Source organism: Osmerus eperlanus, chromosome 17, assembly GCF_963692335.1.
Source record: "Osmerus eperlanus chromosome 17, fOsmEpe2.1, whole genome shotgun sequence".
NCBI lineage: Eukaryota > Metazoa > Chordata > Actinopteri > Osmeriformes > Osmeridae > Osmerus > Osmerus eperlanus.
In genome coordinates this window covers 9,041,779-9,063,264 of record NC_085034.1, presented here as the reverse complement: position 1 = coordinate 9,063,264, position 21,486 = coordinate 9,041,779, and the positions used below count along the sequence as shown (strand labels likewise).

Here is a 21,486-nt window from a genome sequence, read left to right as displayed (position 1 = left end):
CATCCGTGCTTCTCACCCTTCTATGACCCTTTGGGAATGATGCTGGAAAAAATCTATATCAATTGTAAACATTTTTATTGTTTGTTCTTTTGCATGATACTTCTCTGCTTTTATCTATCTCAAACGAATGAGTGTCATTTTTAAAACAGTATCAACCATACATTTCATGAATCTGTCACTTTTATAATATATAGATTCCATTCTGATCTTTTTCTTGTGCATAAGTAATAGTGTTTACTGTAGAGAGACTGAACGCTAAATTGCAATATACAATAAAGCAATTCTGTGGAAATTATTACTAGATCATATTATACAATATATGATTCTAACATCTGATTGTCTGATTCTGAATGAATATTTTCTAATCACTCTCCGTAGTAAATTAACATACTTGTTTTTCAGTCATTGACAGGAGTGATGATCAGAGGGGCAGAGTTTCTACCTCCATCGTTCAGACAGGGACAGAAGAATGGATAGAGTTTCTCAGTGAAGGTGCAGCCAGTGAAAGAGTAGATATGAGACCTGGCCTCCACATCATAAAAGGAGACCAGACCCTCCTCATAGTCCACAAACACCCCCACCTTCTGGGGCTTCTGGCTCAGGGAGAGGAGGACACGGGGGTCAGCCAGAGCCTTGTACTGATCTCCATTCCTCAGCCATACAGTCCAGTATCCATCCTCAGGACTCAGTGGGATCTTCCCCTTCCTGTTGATGGACTCTCTGACCACTCCCAGAGTCCACTTAGTCTTCCCCTCAACCTGCACCTCATAGTAGAACCTCCCTGAGGAGAAGCCCTGCTTTCCCAGGACACTGACACAACAATCAAACCTCCCTGGGTTGTCAGGGAGATCCTGCTTCATGTCTCCATGTCTCACTTGTTTCCCATCCTCAGACAGGATGAGATAGGGATGTGCTGTATCAGGGTCCAGAGTCACATCCACTGCATACTGCTGAATCCTCTTCAGCTTGACTTCGGGCAGATTCTCCATCTCTTTATTGAGTGTCTCCTCCAGCTGAGACACAGCTCTCCTCACTGCCGCCACACTCAGACCACTGTGGACACTGATTTCAGACCAGTCCTTGGTGTGTGGAGGGGTGCTCAGGGATGGGAAGCTTTGGAGCAGTTGGAGGTGGTCCTCAGTGTGTGAGAGTTGCTCCAGCTCAGTGCTTCTCCTCTTCAGCTCAGTGATCTCCTGCTCCAGATCTTCAATCAACCCTTCAGCCTGTTTCTCTGCTGCTTTCTGCTTCTCCTCAATCACCTCAATGAGCTCAGCCTGGCTTCTCTCAATGGAGCGCACCAGAGCTTTGAAGACATGAACACTGTCTGATATCTCTCTCTCTGCATCTCTCTTGCTGGTCTCTACTGAGAGTTTGATCTCCTGAACCTTCTCCAGTCTCTCCTGGATCATCTGCTGCATGTCTCCCTCTGTCTTCTTCATCTGAGTCTTCCTCTCTTCACACTCCTCCTCTAGAGGAACAGTGTCATGGGTCTTGTGGTCCGTCTCAGTGCAGAACTGACACACACACGTCTGGTCCGTCCTACAGAACAGCTCCAGGGGTCTCTCATGCTTCTGACACATCCTGTCCTCCAGGTTCTCCACAGGGTCGATCAGCTTGTGTTTCTTCCAGGCTGCAACTCTCTGATGAGGCTCCAGGTGAGTCTCACAGTAAGAGGCCAGACACACCAGACAGGACTTCAGAGCCTTGAGCTTGGTACCTGTACAGATGTCACATGACACTTCAGGTTTAGTAGGACGCAGGTCTAAACTGATGGTAGCTTTCAGTGGCTCTGGCTTCCTGAACTGAGCAGCCATCTCAGAGATGAAAGTGTTGACACGAAGATCTGGTCTCTTATCAAAGTTCTCTTTGCACATGGGACATTGACACAGGTCACTGTTGTCCCAGTACTTGGTGATACAGGCCTTGCAGAAGTTGTGTCCACATGGAATAGTGACAGGATCAGTGAACACATCCAGACAGATAGAACATAGGAACTGATCTTCAGACAGGAGACTGCTGCAGGAAGCCATTTCTAGAATAAGACCAGAAGTTAAATTATATATCTTGTGAAACTATGAACTCATGAACAAAACTGTATAATGGTATATTGTTGAAAATGTACTTTCATTAAAGAAGCAATAGCACAGACAGAAATAGTACAATACAGAAATACTGCATATAGAAGAGCATAGTTCTATAGTCTTTCAAACATCAGAGTCAAGCAACAGTCTGTATTTTACTAACCACTTCATCATTGGATACACCTGATTGATTCTCTATTCTCACCTGTTGGCACTTATGTTGTTTTCTATGATCTCTGTGTATAAAATAACCAAAAGACTCTTTACCTAAACTAAGTAGAATGTGTTTCCTGAGTTTAGAATCTCTTTAGTTTCATTTCAGTGAAATAACGATAAGAGGCTCCTCCCCTTCCAGTCCTCTGTCCTGAACAAAGTTAACCCTTTCATGACTGAATTCTATCTAGCAAGTCAGCTGAACATGAGGGCTTTTATTACTTCAAAGCTACTGCAAATCAGATATTTCAGCTGGTCCCTCTAACTCAGTTTCTAACACAAAACCTGCTAAATAATAGAGGACTAAATAGCAGAGAGCAAAATAACTATACTTGGACATTCTTAATATCATTAGGATCTAACTGCTTGCTGTAACCTACAGTAACCCTATAGCAGACTGTAAACCCCAGCAGCACTTTTCCATGGTGATCAGGACTAAGGTGTAGGATTACTGTCCAGGAGTAACACCTCATGCTGGGGAACACTGGAGAGATCCTGGCAGGAGAGGAAGAAGAGATAGAAGAAATGACCCTGACATCAACACAACTCAAATATACTTAACTTAGTTCTCTGTACTGATGAATGAAAGATTTTATTAGATATCGCTTGAAAGAAAGAGAGTATTAAAAACAGAGCACAAGAGAAGGAAAGAATGACAGACCGTGGTGAATGTAAGTTGAAATGTGTGTCTGCCTGTGTGTTTATATGTGTACACCACTGATAGACAACTGGAGAGTATCAGACATACATACAAACCTACCCTGAACGGATGTTACCCTCTTTGTCACATACAGAGCACAAACTGAGAACTACACAATTGTCTGGGTACAGAAGTGTACAGACGACTGTAAATGTGTTGATCTAGGGGGACATCTAGTGGTGAATACATAACATGACAAGTAACCTTTACTGAGTGTTGTATTGTTCTCTAGACTGACTGAATTGAGTTTGACCGTGGTCTCTGTGTGTTCCAGAATTACACAGTGACATCAGTGTCTTGACCCTTCAACTTTGACCTCTGCTACACTGACCCCAGCAGTAAGGACGGGGCACGGCACATCATCACCGGCTCGTTGACTGAACTCCTGCTGAAGGTTCTTGATTCCCACCCTTATGCACCACACTCTTCTAAGATGGAGTAGATGACTGCCTACTTGTTTATCATCTAGCTTACCTTGGTTCTATTGCTGTAGATTGGAAATAAAGTACACAGTTTGATTGTTTGATATACAGAACACATCTGAAACACTCTACAGGTTGTGTAAAGTGAGGCTATGACCTGTGTTTCAGTTGCTGTGGGAGTCTAACTACAGATAAATAAAAAAAGACAGTGAGAGGAGGCAAGAATGACAAGACATGGTGGTGAATGTAAGTTGTATATGTGTGAATGTAACTGTTTTCTACTTTTCTACGGTGTGTGTTTCAAAAGTGAGAATGTCACTATGTCACTGTCACTTTACTTTGAGGAAACAACAAGTATCTTGTTGTTCAGTATAGTCCTTGAATCTGTGATTCTTTAACTCTACACTGTGTATGTGTGTGTATGTCTGTGTGTGTGTGTGTGTGTGGTGTGTCAGAGACCAGGGTAGAGCCAGAAGGTCTTGCTGCAGGGTTTGGGAGGGAAGCCCTCAGAGGGGATGGGGATGCTTGGTTGAGTTCCGGTGCAGCCCTCCGGTCCCTCTCCCCGTTAGTATTCAGTGTGAGTTCTGCTGCAGCGTGTGTGTTCTACTGCAGCCCGTCCTTCTGAGACACAGAAGCTTCCCTGAGTCTGTCCAGGAAGGTGGAGGAGCGCTGAGGCAGTGTTGACTTTACGGAGCCTCTGGACTCACTGGGGAGGAGGAGGGAGGAGATGGTAGGAGAGAGGAGGAGAGAGGAGGAGAGGAAGAAGACAGGAAAGAGGAAGGAGGGAAGAGACAGGAGGAGAGTAAGGAGACCGGAGAGATAAGGAAGACAGGAAAGAGGAAGGAGAGAAGAGAGAATAGGGATGTCTTCACAGTGTTGTTATTGTGGTTGACATCACTAGCATAGTTTCATGTCTGCCGCTATCTTTTTCACTCTCCCTCTGACACTTTCCTTCTTTCCCTTCCTCCTTCCTTCCAAAACATGTGAATGTCTGAAGAGTCATCGACCATCCTGTACCTGAATGACTGTCTGTGCTGGGTGGTGTTGGCCGATGTAACCAGGCCATGTCATGAAGCCTCACAGCTCCACTCCAGCTCCGAAGAAATGGAGAGAAGAGCAGATAGAGAAGGTGACAGGAGGAGGGGGGTTAGTATGAAACAGAAAGGGCAGAAGATGGTGCGGGCTGAAGAGAGAGATAGAGAGAGAGAGAGAGAGAGAGAGAGAGAGAGAGAGAGAGAGAGAGAGAGAGAGAGAGAGAGAGAGAGAGAGAGAGAGAGAGAGAGAGATAGAGAGAGAGAGAGAGAGAGAGAGAGAGAGAGAGAGAGAGACAGAGAGAGAGAAAAGAGAAAAGAGAGAGGGAGAGAGAGATCTGGAGGAGAGGATGTTTCTCGGGTTGAAAATCAGAACAAGACCAGAACGAGCAGACTGATTTCAGTCTCTCCCCCCTCTCCCCCACCCTGGTAGACAGTCAGAGTCAAAGCTTCAAACTACTGGATAGACCTCTGTGCTCTGTGTTCCCCAGAGGTAAAGAACATCTTCTGCTCTGCTTTTTGGAGAGTGCATCTGTCAGAACCACTGACCCACTTACCTGCATGGAGGGCTTGGAGTGGGTAGATGTTCAGATGGACTTGTTTGTGATCCATATCTCTTTGCACCTGACATCCACTAACACACACAGCATGGTTTTTGTCCCACTGCCGATAGCACTGTGTCATCCACAACTCCTACAACCCTTCTCTTCCCTGTGCATCCACCTCCATCTACAGCTGCTTGCTTGCCGACAAATAGCTGAAAACACCAACAAAGCTTTACATCTTTAATAAACCTGTCAGGTGGCATTTACCTGACTTCAGTGGGCGGGATTCTTCTCAGCAGGGTAACTATGGGGTGGATAGAGAAGCGTTCCAAAATGGCAAAAAATGGGAGAAGTTTCACGTAGGTGACAGGGAAGGATGTACGTTTCGAAAATGACATCATATCCTGTACGCTGTCTTACGTACTCGTGCAGCATCTTGATATGTTTTCCTCGTTGTTTGTCAGGTGATCAGCCTCCGTTGGCACATGTATTCGTTGCAGTCACAGATAGCCCCAGCGTACCGGTCAGAGACGACAGGTGTTCGTTTGACTTTCCACGGGTCTCTGCTGAATGTTCTAGCGGGAGGCTGAATATCTGATGTGGTCGTTATGGGGATACGGGGAGAGGGGAGGGTGAGTGTATGTGTGTGTGTGTGTGTGGGGGGGGGGGCGTCTGTCCAACCTTGATATGCGTCGGTGTAGCCTGGTGGGTCTACCAGGGAACAGGTGTTCCCAGACCCAGCTGGGTTCTCTGGTGTTGACAGATGCTCCGCCTGGCTGGAGGCTGCAGCCAGGATGTCATCGTGTTGTGATCAGGGCCAGAGGAGGAGCCTTCATCATGGGGAGGAGGAGGAGGATGATGATGCAGAAGCTGGCTGGCCACACACTGGGGAGGGGAGAGAGAGAGAGAGAGAGAGAGAGAGAGAGAGAGAGAGAGAGAGAGAGAGAGAGAGAGAGAGAGAGAGAGAGAGAGAGGGGGCAGTCTTGCTTCACCATGGCGTCTGCGTTCAGCCCTGACCCCCCCCCCCCCCATAACTGTTTCCCTTCACCCCCCACCTTCACTTTTCCTCCCACTGCCCAGACTGCTAATCATCTGCTGCTCTAGCAGACCCTTATGAGGTGTGTGTGAGTATGTGAGTGAGAGAGAATGCTGTTTGTGTGACTGTGTGTGTGTGTGTGTGTGTTTGTGTGCGTGTAGCGGTAGAGATTGAGATGAGTGTGTCACCGTTTTGCGGGACCACCTGTCATGGTTGTCAGGCTGCATGTCGGCCTGTGTTTCTCCCACTGGCCCTCCTGTACCTGCTGACCTGCCTGTCACAGCCACTGAGCGTCAACCTCTCTCTCTCTCTCTCTACCTGTCACACACATGCACACACACTCTCTATCTTTATCTGTCCCGTACACTTCCACACACACACACATTCTGTCTCTCTTCCACGCAGACACACGTAGAAACACACACACACACACACATGGAAAACACACACACCCATGGAAAACACACACTCTCTCCATCAAACGCACAGCGCCTCGTCCTCGTCACCAAGGAAGGACAGGGAGCCGGGCCACAATGTCTTCAGGCAGAATGTGCCTCTACACAACGTCCTCACACGAGCACACACTGTCAAGGTCTGTTTCTGTCTCTCCCACCCACCCCCACCCCTCCAGCCACACACATACAAGAAGCTAAACAACATCCTAACACCGGCAAGGTGGCAGGGCTGTTTGTATTCTGGGTGGTGGGGGTGGGGTTGCTGGTGGTGGTGGGGAGACGAACACACACACAGCACAGGCTGGAATGAGACAGATCTTCCATCGTCACTCGTCACTGCTAGTCACTCTACTCTACGTGAACTGCTTTGCTGGCCAGGCTATGCTAGCCTGTTCCCTCTCCTATGCTGAGACACACAGGTGTGACACGTCCACATGACCTAACCCTACCCTGGAGCACACGTCTCCTTGGTGCTCAGCACAACAAACCAGGCGACCAGCAGACAGCAGGCAAACTGGTTCTCAGTCAGCCAGATCAGGACAGACATTGTAGTGAGCTGCTTTGTCCACCAGAGGGACCACCAGATGTTCCTGATGTAACTGTAGTTTACACCCACAGGGTGTACAGCTACCGAAGACATCTTTTGCTCACACACATTCTGTCTCTCTTCTTACGTACAGATACATTTCTGTCTGTCTGAAGATACTGCCTGTTGAGGTGTTAGGGAGAGAGGGGTGCTGTGGTAGAGACACACACTTACAGGGACAGGTACTGTATTGCTAGGGCCAATCCAACACCGTAGCCTCGGCCTGTCTAATTCATAGACAGGCCGAGCCCCCCCGCGTTGCATTTTCAGCGTGAGATGTACAAGGTGTGGCGTGAGAGCGTGAGAAATGGTTGAAATGCGTGTGTCACAAGGCAGCTCTGATTGAGAGCTAATGTGTGTGTGTGTCTTTGTGCATATTAGAGAGAGAGGGAGTGACCAACTCGGTCGGTCATGAGTGAATGTCGAGTTGACTGACCTGTTGAGTGTGTTTGTAATGTTAAATATGATTACCCTAAACAACTTAAACACACTGACTGTAAGGATGAGATCTCTCAGCAGGCAGGCCGGAAGGAGTCACGACAATTCTAAAAAAGGGTTGACTCGGTTTTATTATCCCGACGTCGGATCATGCCACCAATTCACAACAGAGCGGCTAGCATGAGTGAGAAACATCTCTCTTCAGAGAGCTTAAATACAGTATCTGGACATGTTCAAACATAGAACGCACAGAATCACTTACTTAACGGGTCTTCAGTGGTCAGTGCACTGATACACTACAAAGTTCAGCAGGTGAAGTGGTCGTTAATCACAGTCCCAGTTTGTACATGATTTGCCTTACTGTCTCCTAACTGTCTGGGCTGTGTGCTATATTCTGCTCAGAGGGGGGCCTCGCTGTATGACCTCTTGACCTCACAGAGACACAAGCTTCTATGTACACAGAAAATCTGCATATCACTGACCGAAGCAGTGAGAGAAAGCAAGAGTTTATGCTCTTCAGAGCATTTCCAACTTGAACAGAACTAGTGTGAACCTGAAACACAAATGTGTGTTTGTTCATCGTCCCTGAATACAAGCACCATGTTAAGATCTGTGATGGAGGTTTTCTAAACTAAACAAACATTCTCATAGGTGATTTGTGCTTTTCACTGATTGTGGTTTTGTACACTACCACTTGTCAATCCCCAGAACCCACAGCAAATGCGCTTTAACCATGTGCATGGTCGTTTACGTTCAGCGGTCGAGCGCACCACAGGCCTACTAAAAGAAAGATGTCTGTGTCTCGATGCTGCTGGGGAGAGATTGATGTATCAGACAGAAAAGGTGTCGGATCATCCGTGCTTCTCACCCTTCTATGACCCTTTGGGAATGATGCTGGAAAAAATCTATATCAATTGTAAACATTTTTATTGTTTGTTCTTTTGCATGATACTTCTCTGCTTTTATCTATCTCAAACGAATGAGTTTCATTTTTAAAACAGTATCAACCATACATTTCATGAATCTGTCACTTTTATAATATAGATTCCATTCTGATCTTTTTCTTGTGCATAAGTAATACTGTTTACTGTAGAGAGACTGAACGCTAAATTGCAATATACAATAAAACAATTCTGTGGAAATTATTACTAGATCATATTATACAATATCTGATTCTAACATCTGATTTTTTGATTCTGAATGAATATTTTCTAATCACTCTCCGTAGTAAATGAACATACTTGTTTTTCAGTCATTGACAGGAGTGATGATCAGAGGGGCAGAGTTTTTACCTCCACAGTTCACATAAGGACTGAAGTGTGGATAGAGTTTCTCAGTGAAGGTGCAGCCAGTGAAAGAGTAGATATGAGACCTGGCCTCCACATCATAAAAGGAGACCAGACCCTCCTCATAGTCCACAAACACCCCCACCTTCTGGGGCTTCTGTCTCAGGGAGAGGAGGACATCAGGGCCAGCCAGAGCCTTATACTGATCTCCATTCCTCAGCCATACAGTCCAGTATCCATCCTCAGGACTCAGTGTGATATTCCCCTTCCTGTTGATGGACTCTCTGACCACTCCCAGATCCCAGTTACTCTTCCCCTCAACCTGCACCTCATAGTAGAACCTCCCTGAGGAGAAGCCCTGCTTTCCCACGACATTGACACAACGATCAAACCTCTCTGGGTTGTCAGGGAGATCCTGCTTCATGTCTCCATGTCTCACTTGTTTCTCATCCTCAGACAGGATGAGATAGGGATGTGCTGTATCAGGGTCCAGAGTCACATCCACTGCATACTGCTGAATCCTCTTCAGTTCAGTGTCAGACAGCTTCTCCATCTCTTTATTAAGTGTCTCCTCCAGCTGACACACAGCTCTCCTCACTGCCCCCACACTCAGACCACTGTTGACACTGATCTCAGACCAGTCCTTGGTGTGTGGAGGGGTGCTCAGGGATGGGAAGCTCTGGAGCAGGTGGAGGTGGTCCTCAGTGTGTGAGAGCTGCTCCAGCTCAGTGCTTCTCCTCTTCAGCTCAGTGATCTCCTGCTCCAGATCTTGAATCAACCCTTGAGCCTGTTTCTCTGCTGCTTTCTGCTTCTCCTCAATCACCTCAATGAGCTCAGCCTGGCTTCTCTCAATGGAGCGCACCAGAACAGTGAAGACCTGAACACTGTCTGATATCTCTCTTTCTGCATCTCTCTTGCTGGTCTCTACTGAGAGTTTGATCTCCTGAACCTTCTCCAGTCTCTCCTGGATCATCTGCTGCATGTCTCCCTCTGTCTTCTTCATCTGAGTCTTCCTCTCTTCAAACTCTTCCTCTAGAGGAACAGTGTCATGGGTCTCGTGGTCTTTCTCAGTGCAGAACCGACACACACACGTCTGGTCAGTCCTACAGAACAGCTCCAGGGGTCTCTCATGCTTCTGACACATCCTGTCCTCCAGGTTCTCCACAGGGTCGATCAGCTTGTGTTTCTTCAAGGCTGCAACTCTCTGATGAAGCTCCAGGTGAGTCTCACAGTAAGAGGCCAGACACACCAGACAAGACTTCAGTGCCTTGAGCTTGGTACCTGTACAGTACAGGTACAAGATCAAGGCATGACAGCTCTTGTATGGACGCTGTGTCTGGGACCTCTTACCTGCTGAGACCTCCAACTGGAGCTTCATCAGAGAGTTGAAAGTGTTGACACGAAGATCTGGTCTCTTATCAAAGTTCTCCTTGCACATGGGACATTGACACAGGTCACTGTTGTCCCAGTACTTGGTGATACAGGCCTTGCAGAAGTTGTGTCCACATGGAGTAGAAACAGGATCAGTGAACACATCCAGACAGATAGAACACTGGAACTGATCTTCAGACAGGAGACTGCTGCAGGAAGCCATTTCTACACTGGAGAGAGAGTGATCAAAAGTGAAACCATGAGTCACAGTCATTTGTTAAATGACAGTTTGAGATTTTGATTTGTTCAAGAAAAAGTGATAAATACAGTCATGTTGATTTTGGCCACACTACACATTGGCCCAATTCACATTACTACATTGTATTCTCTAACATGAACATAATTTTATGAAATAAAGAAAAAACACTTGACAATATTTTGACAACGCCTACATCATATTCATCAACCCTTGTCATTTAGACTACTCACCTGTGTATTTTAATCTTGATATTCTCTCTAACTGTTGGATACTTTTAGAAACAGATTTTTGTTATGTACGTCTGTTCAGTGCTGCGGTACTGTAAGTCTGTCAACTTAAGTTTCACTTCAGTGAGTTGAGGTAACAATGCTCCTCCTACCTAGTACTCCTATTACAATAACTATGTTCCCTTTACTGACTAGATAGATTACCAGTATATACCAGAATATGTGGGTTTGGGTGATCAGTGAGCACAATATACTGTACAAGAGAGAGCTAAAAACAGAAAAGTGAGTTGGTTTTCTCAGCTCAACAGAGTATCTGTTGAACAAATGTTTACCTGGCTGATTAACAGCAAGGAAGAGGAGAGTTTACGTACAGTAGAACTCAATACTTTATGGTTACATAAATAGTCTCTTCTCAACTTTAACTTTAACTTCAAGTTCTCTGACGACTCCGCCGTAGTCGGCCTGATCAGCGATGATGACGACGTGGAGTACAGAAGACTGACGCAGGACTTCGTGGACTGGTGTCGACCAAACCACCTCCTCATCAACGCGGGGAAGACCAAGGAGATGGCGGTGGATTTCCTCAGACACCGGTCTGCCCCCCCACCGGTGAACATCCAGGGAATGGACATTGACAGAGTGGAGTCCTACAAGTACCTGGGTGTTCACCTGAACCACAGGCTGGACTGGACTCACCACACTGACGCACTGTACAGGAAAGGTCAGAGCAGGCTTTACCTCCTGAGGAGACTGAGGTCCTCTGGAGTGCAGGGGGCACCCCTAAGGACTTTCTATGACACAGTGGTGGCATCAGCCGTCCTGTATGGTGTGGTCTGCTGGAGCAGCAGCATCACTGAGAGGGAAAGGAGGAAGCTGGACAAGGTCATCAAGAAGTCCAGCTCAGTCCTGGGCTGGTCCTCTGGAGGTGGGCGACAGACGGGTCCTGGATCACGAGTCGAACCCATCCATGCTGGATCACGAGTCGCACCCATCCATGCTGGATCACGAGTCGCACCCATCCATGCTGGATCACGAGTCGCACCCCCTGCAGGACTCACTGTCCGCTCTGCAGAGCAGCTTCAGCGATAGGCTGATTCACCCTCGGTGTGTGAAAGAGAGTTTCCGCAGATCCTTCCTTCCTGCTTCCGTCAGATTGTTCAACGATCACTGGTGACACTGCTGCTGAACCATGTCCATAACCACTTCTATGTGCAATATTTAATTATGCAATTACGTGCAATAATATTACGTGCAATATTTTTTCTTACGTGCAATAACTTGGCTGTATGTCACTCATTACTTATTCATAGCGGCAGCCACCACACTTAACTCTCACTTACTTTATGTATTATTATATTATTTTACTATTTTATACCCTTAGAACCTAATCTTCATATTTTATATGACTCCCTGTTTCTTGTATCTTGTATATTTAGGGTTCCTCCGGTAGGAGGGAACCTATTGTTATTGTTGGTATTTAGGTTCCTCCGGTAGGAGGGAACCTATTGTTATTGTTGATATTCTTATTATTATTTTTCTTCTCCTTGCGCCCCAATATCTCAAAAAGTCCCTGGTCATAAATGTTCTAATTTGGCACATTGATACTACATCCAATTGGGTACCCCCACACCAAATATGGGCCACATCAGACCATAGGGGGCGCCACAGGCCACGCCCAAAAGTCCGATTTTCAAAGTGATGGCATTTCCACCCCATTGCTCCAATTCTTCTGAAACTTGGTGTGCATGCCTCATTTTTCATGAGGAACAAAAAAGCCTCAAGGATCCATAAGGTCCGCCATGATGGATTTTCCTGTACTGTGATAATTTGGGAAAACCTTCCAAATTCCTCTTCTCTTGAACCAAAGGTGAAATTGACTTGAAATTTGGTACAGATATGTATCATTGACGTATTTAAAAACGTTACTTAAGGCAATTGAATCAAGTACAAAATGGCTGAAATGGGTGTATTTATGTAAATGTCCACATTGCCTCAATATGTTTGTGTCACTAAATCAAATGTATTTTTGAAGGATGGTTCAAACCTAATAAGCTTTAAGGTGACATGCCTCTGAAGTACCATGCAAAGTTTCACCTTGATATGTCAAAATATGACTGAATTACAGCTGTTTGAACTTGGACCAAATCTGACAATGCTCGCCATTGGAGAAACAGCTTTTTTTTTAAACCAAAACCAGTCAGAGGCATAGTTTTTATTTTTTAATTCTGACAAAACAGTTTCTAGTCTTCCGATCAATCCTCCGGTTGTAAAGACATAGCAATGCGTGTTTATTTGAGCCCATCACAACACTCCGATCATCTGTTTAGCGAGACTGTGTAAACCACTGCAAAACAAGCCAGGTTCACCACAGTAGCTAGCTACTTGTAGTCTACGCATGGTAGAGATAACTCTAATGGTTATCTCTAATGAAGTAAATTGATTGTTCAGGTGGATCCCTTGCCTGTTGCACAAATTCATTTCAGTAACCTAAGCCAGGACACATCCCCACTGATGCTTGGCATGATTTGAAATTCCCTTCCATGACAAGTTATGGCACTCCAAACAACCTTTAAAAAAAACTATGAGTAAGTTATTCTTTACAGCAGCAACCCAGTCATCCTGTTTTTATAGGAAATGTACAAGCAGTTTCAACTTAGGCTGTATCTAACAACGCTTACCACAGGAGAAACAGCTTACTTTTTTATACAGTAACTGAACATGACAATATTCAACACTGAGAATAGCTCAATGGGCTGGGATGGTGACCTGTAAAGTATAAGGTCGTAGGTTGGAATCCAGCCATAGTCTTTTGGCCTGTCATAATTTTGATTATCTGTTCAGTTCAACAGGATGACATCATCAAGTACCACAACAATTTCACCTTGGTATGTCAAAATATGATTGAATTAGAGCAGTTTCAACGTTAGCTGAATCTAACAACGCTTACCACAGGAGAAAAAGCTTACTTTTTTATACAGGAACTTTTATACAGTAACTGAACATGAAGTAGTTTTGCTCTCTTGTTGTCCAACTCTCGATCTTCTACAGTGTACATGTTTATAATATTTTGCGAAGGAACCCGCATCGCTGCTTGCAGCTATATTTTATATTTTGTATTTTCTATATTTAAATTGTACTCTGTACCCTGCTGCTGTTGCAAACTGCAATTTCCCCACTGTGGGACAAATAAAGGATTATCTTATCTTATCTTCCTGGTTTCTGTAGTTGAACCTGTTTTGAGCCTGGGGCATTGTGGGTGTTGACGCACAAACACACACACACACTCAGACACACACACACACACACACACACACAGTCACGCACATACTGTACACATGAACAATTGCACACACATTCTGATGATTGATTAGATAAGATTCTTTCTCTCTTGAGATATTGCCATTGTTTGTGTTAGTTTTCTCGCTTCACTCCTCCCACAGTTTCTATGAGTTTTGGAAGTCAACATGTAAATGTTTTTCATATTTCAGAGCACAATGTTAACTGTGTGGTGCATACAGTACATTCATATACAGGTGGTACATGGTCTGGAGATCAGTCAAAGTGGAGCATACACAACTATAAAACACACAAGGCTCAGGTTTTCTGAAGAAGAGGGAATATTAGTTAAACGTCTCATTTAAAATCTCTAGAGATTTGTGATTAGGGCTTTGTTGTGTCCACTAATCTGTTTGGCAGCCCTTTATCTCTGACTGACACAGCTTCAAAGAGACCAGTGACGTGGAAATTGACACCATACTGTTGAAATGATGAAGGGTTATGGTTCATGAAGATTGATTATGATTGATGAGGATAGGTTATGATTATTGATTCATCTGATGGAAAATGAAACTCTCGAATCACCTCTTTTTAGTATTGTTCTATATTACTGTAAACCATGTGTTCAGCTGTTGACTGATTATTATTACCACTAAATGATAGAGGATATTGAGCCTGAGTGTGAGATCTGGGTGACAGAGGCTGAGGAGTGAGGGAGAAGGCCACCTGGAGGCAGGCATCTTACTTCACAGGCAGAGGCCTGAGCTAGAAGTCAAGATGCACTGTTTTTAGGCCCTTCACCCAGAATCTTATCTGTAGTCGCCTGCACAAGGTCAGCACTAGGCCCGACTAGGGATGATGTACAACGAGCCTCATTGTGTAAGCAGCATGAAGGCTAGCATCAACCTATTGTGGGCTACAGAACCCGTCTTAAGAGAAACACTGATCTTTGTATCCCAGCATAAAAATGTACATCTCCAAACACAAGCAAGGTCAAAGGCATCAAAGCTAAGGTGCGAGTGAAATCTGAAACCCCCCAGGACAAGTGAACGATTGAGTTATGAGTAAGATCTGAGACCATCTGTAATTACCAATAGTAAAATAACACATGAGAAAAGGTGGGAACATACAACAGTATATACAGTATTTGCATGCCCGGGGGGTAAAGATCAGTTGGTCCCAGGATCAGTTCATGTTTATTAATATTTTTGTTTTCTTGAAAACCAATAAACACTTTGAATCAAACTTTGCCAAGTTCCAGTGCCGTTTGACTTTGAACTTATAAGATTAATTGAAGACTTTTACTCAACACAATGGTAGGATAGAGACAGGCTTTAACCCTGTCCTATGCTGTAGTTAGGCTTGGTTGTGTTAAATAGAGGTAATGATGCAGACGGGTTTACCTACCTATGAAGAAAGCCTGAGGCACCATGGGAAATGTAGTGTGAAGTGGACAGCCTAGCAGTCTGAATACCTCTCCCATGTCAGGAGACTCACCATATCTGTCTATTTAGTTGACTTTTTTTCCAATGCTGTAAATTGGATACATTTTTATAAAATACACAATTTAATATACAGTAAACACAATTTATAGGGGTTGTTTTAAGCAAGGTTCTGACCTGTAAGTTAGTCTTCTTCCAGCTGTCAGAAACATCTTTTAGCTATATGTGCATGTGTGTACAGTGTAAGATGGTGCTCAGCACCTGTTAACACCTCACATCACATATTATATCTCAACTGTCCTCAGTCTTAGCTTTGTCTCCTGTTAGTTTTGCTGTAGTAGATGGTGTCACAATATTAATGCACTATACATACACACACACACACACAACCCTTTGTCTATGTTCACAGATGATGATGGTTGATTATGAAGACAGTTGAGGGGGATGTCAAAGCCAATAATAAAGATAGTCTGTGATCTCTGTGTTTGTATGAGTTCAAGGTTGATTGTTGGAGAACATCTTTTTATGATTCTAGGACATCTTTGACATCAAATTATTTGAGGAATCTTTTTTGGGGAGGCAGAATCTTTTGAAACATTTGAAATTTGATGTCTATTAAGAGCTGATGTGTGTGAGTCTTTGTGTATATGAGAGATCGGGAGTTTATAAATGACTGTTGGTCATGAGTGAATGTCTAGTTGACTGACCTGTTGAGTGTGTTTGTAACGTTAAATATGTGGATTATCCTAAACAACTTAAACACACTGACTGAAGCAGGAGAGAAAGCAAGAATGTATGCTCTTCAGAACATTTCCAACTTGAACAGAACTAGTGTGAACCTGAAACACAACTGTGTTTGTACATCGTCCCTGAATACCACCATGTTGGGATCTCATGTTGGAGGTTTTCTAAACTAAACAAACATTCTCATGGTTTTATATTCATTTATTGCATTTTAGGTCATTTTATTTCATTTGTTCACTGGTACATTTAGGTGACATTTCATTGCCATATTTCATAAAACATATTATTACTTGAGACTAGACAATATTTCCTATTTTAAGATTATCATTTACCTGATTATTTGCCTTTATTTGATACAGACCGTGAAAGAGTGACAGGGAAGGTAGTAAGAAACAGAGAAAAGCAGGAAACAGTCCAGGCTGGACCTGAACCCTAGTCTATGAGTCAAGTCCTTAGTCTGTGAGACACACTCTACCCTTTGAGCCAGGGGAGCACTGCCTCTGTTTACAGTTTTTATAAATGTTTGAAAATCTACATTACTTTGTCTCCAGCAAATCAACAACTGTTTTTTTTTTCAGATTAATATTTTTTTATGACATTTCCTTTTGAACTCCAGGATTTCCACATCTGTGTTTTTGAGGTTGTGACTGGAGTGATGATCAGAGGGGCAGAGTTTCTACCTTCATCATTCAGACAGGGACTGAAGAATGGATAGAGTTTCTCAGTGAAGGTGCAGCGAGTGAAAGGGTAGATATGAGACCTGGCCTCAACGTCATAAAAGGAGACCAGACCCTCCTCATAGTCCACAAACACCCCCACCTTCTGGGGCTTCTGTCTCAAGGAGAGGGTGAGAGAGGGGCCAGCCAGAGCCTTGTACTGATCTCCATTCCTCAGACATACAGTCCAGTATCCATCCTCAGGACTCACTGTGATCTCCCCCTTCCTGTTGATGGACTCTCTGGCCACTCCCAGATCCCACTCAGTCTTCCCCTCAACCTGCACCTCATAGTAGAACCTACCTGAGGAGAAGCCCTGCTTTCCCAGGACACAGGGACAACGATCAAACCTCTCTGGGTTGTCAGGGAGATTCTGCTTCATGTCTCCATCTCTCACTTGTTTCCCATCCTCAGACAGGATGAGTTTGTTATGTGCTGTATCAGGGTCCAGAGTCACATCCACTGCATACTGCTGAATCCTCTTCAGTTCAGTGTCTAACAGCTTCTCCATCTCTTTATTGAGTGTCTCCTCCAGCTGACACACAGCTCTCCTCACTGCCCCCACACTCAGACCACTGTGAACACTGATCTCAGACCAGTCCTTGGTGTGTGGAGGGGTGCTCAGGGATGGGAAGCTCTGGAGCAGGTGGAGGTGGTCCTCAGTGTGTGAGAGCTGCTCCAGCTCAGTGCTTCTCCTCTTCAGCTCAGTGATCTCCTGCTCCAGATCTAGAATTAAACCTTCAGCCTGTTTCTCTGCTGCTTTCTGCTTCTCCTCAATCACCTCAATGAGCTCAGCCTGGCTTCTCTCAATGGAGCGCACCAGAACAGTGAAGACCTGAACACTGTCTGATATCTCTCTCTCTGCATCTCTCTTGCTGGTCTCTACTGAGAGTTTGATCTCCTGAACCTTCTCCAGTCTCTCCTGGATCATCTGCTGCATGTCTCCCTCTGTCTTCTTCATCTGAGTCTTCCTCTCTTCAAACTCTTCCTCTAGAGGAACAGTGTCATGGGTCTCGTGGTCTTTCTCAGTGCAGAACCGACAAACACACATCAGGTCAGTCCTACAGAACAGCTCCAGGGGTCTCTCATGCTTCTGACACATCCTGTCCTCCAGGTTCTCCACAGGGTCGATCAGCTTGTGTTTCTTCCAGGCTGCAACTCTCTGATGAGGCTCCAGGTGAGTCTCACAGTAAGAGGCCAGACACACCAGACAGGACTTCAGGGCCTTGAGCTTGGTACCTGTACAGATGTCACATGACACTTCAGGTTTAGTAGGACGCAGGTCTAAACTGATGGTAGCTTTCAGTGGCTCTGGCTTCCTGAACTGAGCAGCCATCTCAGAGATGAAAGTGTTGACACGAAGATCTGGTCTCTTATCAAAGTTCTCTTTGCACATGGGACATTGACACAGGTCACTGTTGTCCCAGTACTTGGTGATACAGGCCTTGCAGAAGTTGTGTCCACATGGAATAGTGACAGGATCAGTGAACACATCCAGACAGATAGAACATAGGAACTGATCTTCAGACAGGAGACTGCTGCAGGAAGCCATTTCTAGAATAAGACCAGAAGTTAAATTATATATCTTGTGAAACTATGAACTCATGAACAAAACTGTATAATGGTATATTGTTGAAAATGTACTTTCATTAAAGAAGCAATAGCACAGACAGAAATAGTACAATACAGAAATACTGCATATAGAAGAGCATAGTTCTATAGTCTTTCAAACATCAGAGTCAAGCAACAGTCTGTATTTTACTAACCACTTCATCATTGGATACACCTGATTGATTCTCTATTCTCACCTGTTGGCACTTATGTTGTTTTCTATGATCTCTGTGTATAAAATAACCAAAAGACTCTTTACCTAAACTAAGTAGAATGTGTTTCCTGAGTTTAGAATCTCTTTAGTTTCATTTCAGTGAAATAACGATAAGAGGCTCCTCCCCTTCCAGTCCTCTGTCCTGAACAAAGTTAACCCTTTCATGACTGAATTCTATCTAGCAAGTCAGCTGAACATGAGGGCTTTTATTACTTCAAAGCTACTGCAAATCAGATATTTCAGCTGGTCCCTCTAACTCAGTTTCTAACACAAAACCTGCTAAATAATAGAGGACTAAATAGCAGAGAGCAAAATAACTATACTTGGACATTCTTAATATCATTAGGATCTAACTGCTTGCTGTAACCTACAGTAACCCTATAGCAGACTGTAAACCCCAGCAGCACTTTTCCATGGTGATCAGGACTAAGGTGTAGGATTACTGTCCAGGAGTAACACCTCATGCTGGGGAACACTGGAGAGATCCTGGCAGGAGAGGAAGAAGAGATAGAAGAAATGACCCTGACATCAACACAACTCAAATATACTTAACTTAGTTCTCTGTACTGATGAATGAAAGATTTTATTAGATATCGCTTGAAAGAAAGAGAGTATTAAAAACAGAGCACAAGAGAAGGAAAGAATGACAGACCGTGGTGAATGTAAGTTGAAATGTGTGTCTGCCTGTGTGTTTATATGTGTACACCACTGATAGACAACTGGAGAGTATCAGACATACATACAAACCTACCCTGAACGGATGTTACCCTCTTTGTCACATACAGAGCACAAACTGAGAACTACACAATTGTCGGGGTACAGAAGTGTACAGACGACTGTAAATGTGTTGATCTAGGGGGACATCTAGTGGTGAATACATAACATGACAAGTAACCTTTACTGAGTGTTGGATTGTTCTCTAGACTGACTGAATTGAGTTTGACCGTGGTCTCTGTGTGTTCCAGAATTACACAGTGACATCAGTGTCTTGACCCTTCAACTTTGACCTCTGCTACACTGACCCCAGCAGTAAGGACGGGGCACGGCACATCATCACCGGCTCGTTGACTGAACTCCTGCTGAAGGTTCTTGATTCCCACCCTTATGCACCACACTCTTCTAAGATGGAGTAGATGACTGCCTACTTGTTTATCATCTAGCTTACCTTGGTTCTATTGCTGTAGATTGGAAATAAAGTACACAGTTTGATTGTTTGATATACAGAACACATCTGAAACACTCTACAGGTTGTGTAAAGTGAGGCTATGACCTGTGTTTCAGTTGCTGTGGGAGTCTAACTACAGATAAATAAAAAAAGACAGTGAGAGGAGGCAAGAATGACAAGACATGGTGGTGAATGTAAGTTGTATATGTGTGAATGTAACTGTTTTCTACTTTTCTACGGTGTGTGTTTCAAAAGTGAGAATGTCACTATGTCACTGTCACTTTACTTTGAGGAAACAACAAGTATCTTGTTGTTCAGTATAGTCCTTGAATCTGTGATTCTTTAACTCTACACTGTGTATGTGTGTGTATGTCTGTGTGTGTGTGTGTGTGTGGTGTGTCAGAGACCAGGGTAGAGCCAGAAGGTCTTGCTGCAGGGTTTGGGAGAGAAGCCCTCAGAGGGGATGGGGATGCTTGGTTGAGTTCCGGTGCAGCCCTCCGGTCCCTCTCCCCGTTAGTATTCAGTGTGAGTTCTGCTGCAGCGTGTGTGTTCTACTGCAGCCCGTCCTTCTGAGACACAGAAGCTTCCCTGAGTCTGTCCAGGAAGGTAGAGGAGCGCTGAGGCAGTGTTGACTTTACGGAGCCTCTGGACTCACTGGGGAGGAGGAGGGAGGAGATGGTAGGAGAGAGGAGGAGAGAGGAGGAGAGGAAGAAGACAGGAAAGAGGAAGGAGGGAAGAGACAGGAGGAGAGTAAGGAGACCGGAGAGATAAGGAAGACAGGAAAGAGGAAGGAGAGAAGAGAGAATAGGGATGTCTTCACAGTGTTGTTATTGTGGTTGACATCACTAGCATAGTTTCATGTCTGCCGCTATCTTTTTCACTCTCCCTCTGACACTTTCCTTCTTTCCCTTCCTCCTTCCTTCCAAAACATGTGAATGTCTGAAGAGTCATCGACCATCCTGTACCTGAATGACTGTCTGTGCTGGGTGGTGTTGGCCGATGTAACCAGGCCATGTCATGAAGCCTCACAGCTCCACTCCAGCTCCGAAGAAATGGAGAGAAGAGCAGATAGAGAAGGTGACAGGAGGAGGGGGGTTAGTATGAAACAGAAAGGGCAGAAGATGGTGCGGGCTGAAGAGAGAGATAGAGAGAGAGAGAGAGAGAGAGAGAGAGAGAGAGAGAGAGAGAGAGAGAGAGAGAGAGAGAGAGAGAGAGAGAGAGAGAGAGAGAGAGAGAGAGAGAGAGAGAGAGAGAGAGAGAGAGACAGAGAGAGAGAGAGAAAAGAGAGAGGGAGAGAGAGATCTGGAGGAGAGGATGTTTCTCGGGTTGAAAATCAGAACAAGACCAGAACGAGCAGACTGATTTCAGTCTCTCCCCCCTCTCCCCCACCCTGTAGACAGTCAGAGTCAAAGCTTCAAACTACTGGATAGACCTCTGTGCTCTGTGTTCCCCAGAGGTAAAGAACATCTTCTGCTCTGCTTTTTGGAGAGTGCATCTGTCAGAACCAGTGACCCACTTACCTGCATGGAGGGCTTGGAGTGGGTAGATGTTCAGATGGACTTGTTAGTGATCCATATCTCTTTGCACCTGACATCCACTAACACACACACCATGGTTTTTGTCCCACTGCCGATAGCACTGTGTCATCCACAACTCCTACAACCATTC

General features: G+C 44.8%; 3 protein-coding genes across 4 annotated transcripts; all 3 read right to left on the bottom strand.

Annotated features, from left to right (window-relative positions):
* Positions 1-2,421, bottom strand: LOC134037928 (E3 ubiquitin-protein ligase TRIM69-like). Its single transcript, XM_062483497.1, has 2 exons — positions 2,287-2,421; positions 1-2,032 (listed from the first exon to the last, which is right to left on the bottom strand). Exon 2 carries the CDS (start codon positions 2,028-2,030, stop codon positions 399-401), a length of 1,632 nt encoding a protein of 543 aa, XP_062339481.1. The 5' UTR covers positions 2,031-2,032; positions 2,287-2,421; the 3' UTR covers positions 1-398.
* Positions 2,422-8,382: 5,961 nt separating this feature from the next.
* Positions 8,383-18,726, bottom strand: LOC134037929 (E3 ubiquitin-protein ligase TRIM39-like). 2 transcript variants are annotated; one of them, XM_062483499.1, is made up of 2 exons: positions 10,654-10,737; positions 8,383-10,394 (listed from the first exon to the last, which is right to left on the bottom strand). In XM_062483499.1, the coding sequence occupies exon 2, from the start codon at positions 10,385-10,387 to the stop codon at positions 8,756-8,758; it is 1,632 nt and encodes a 543-aa protein (XP_062339483.1). In that variant the 5' UTR covers positions 10,388-10,394; positions 10,654-10,737; the 3' UTR covers positions 8,383-8,755. The 2 variants fall into 2 exon arrangements, with proteins under 2 accessions (XP_062339483.1, XP_062339482.1); XM_062483498.1 differs by lacking the exon at positions 10,654-10,737 and adding an exon at positions 18,637-18,726 and having other exon boundaries at positions 8,384-10,389.
* On the bottom strand, positions 16,307-18,771 carry LOC134037924 (E3 ubiquitin-protein ligase TRIM39-like). Its single transcript, XM_062483495.1, has 2 exons — positions 18,637-18,771; positions 16,307-18,382 (listed from the first exon to the last, which is right to left on the bottom strand). The coding sequence occupies exon 2, from the start codon at positions 18,378-18,380 to the stop codon at positions 16,692-16,694; it is 1,689 nt and encodes a 562-aa protein (XP_062339479.1). The 5' UTR covers positions 18,381-18,382; positions 18,637-18,771; the 3' UTR covers positions 16,307-16,691.
* Positions 18,772-21,486: the final 2,715 nt, after the last annotated feature.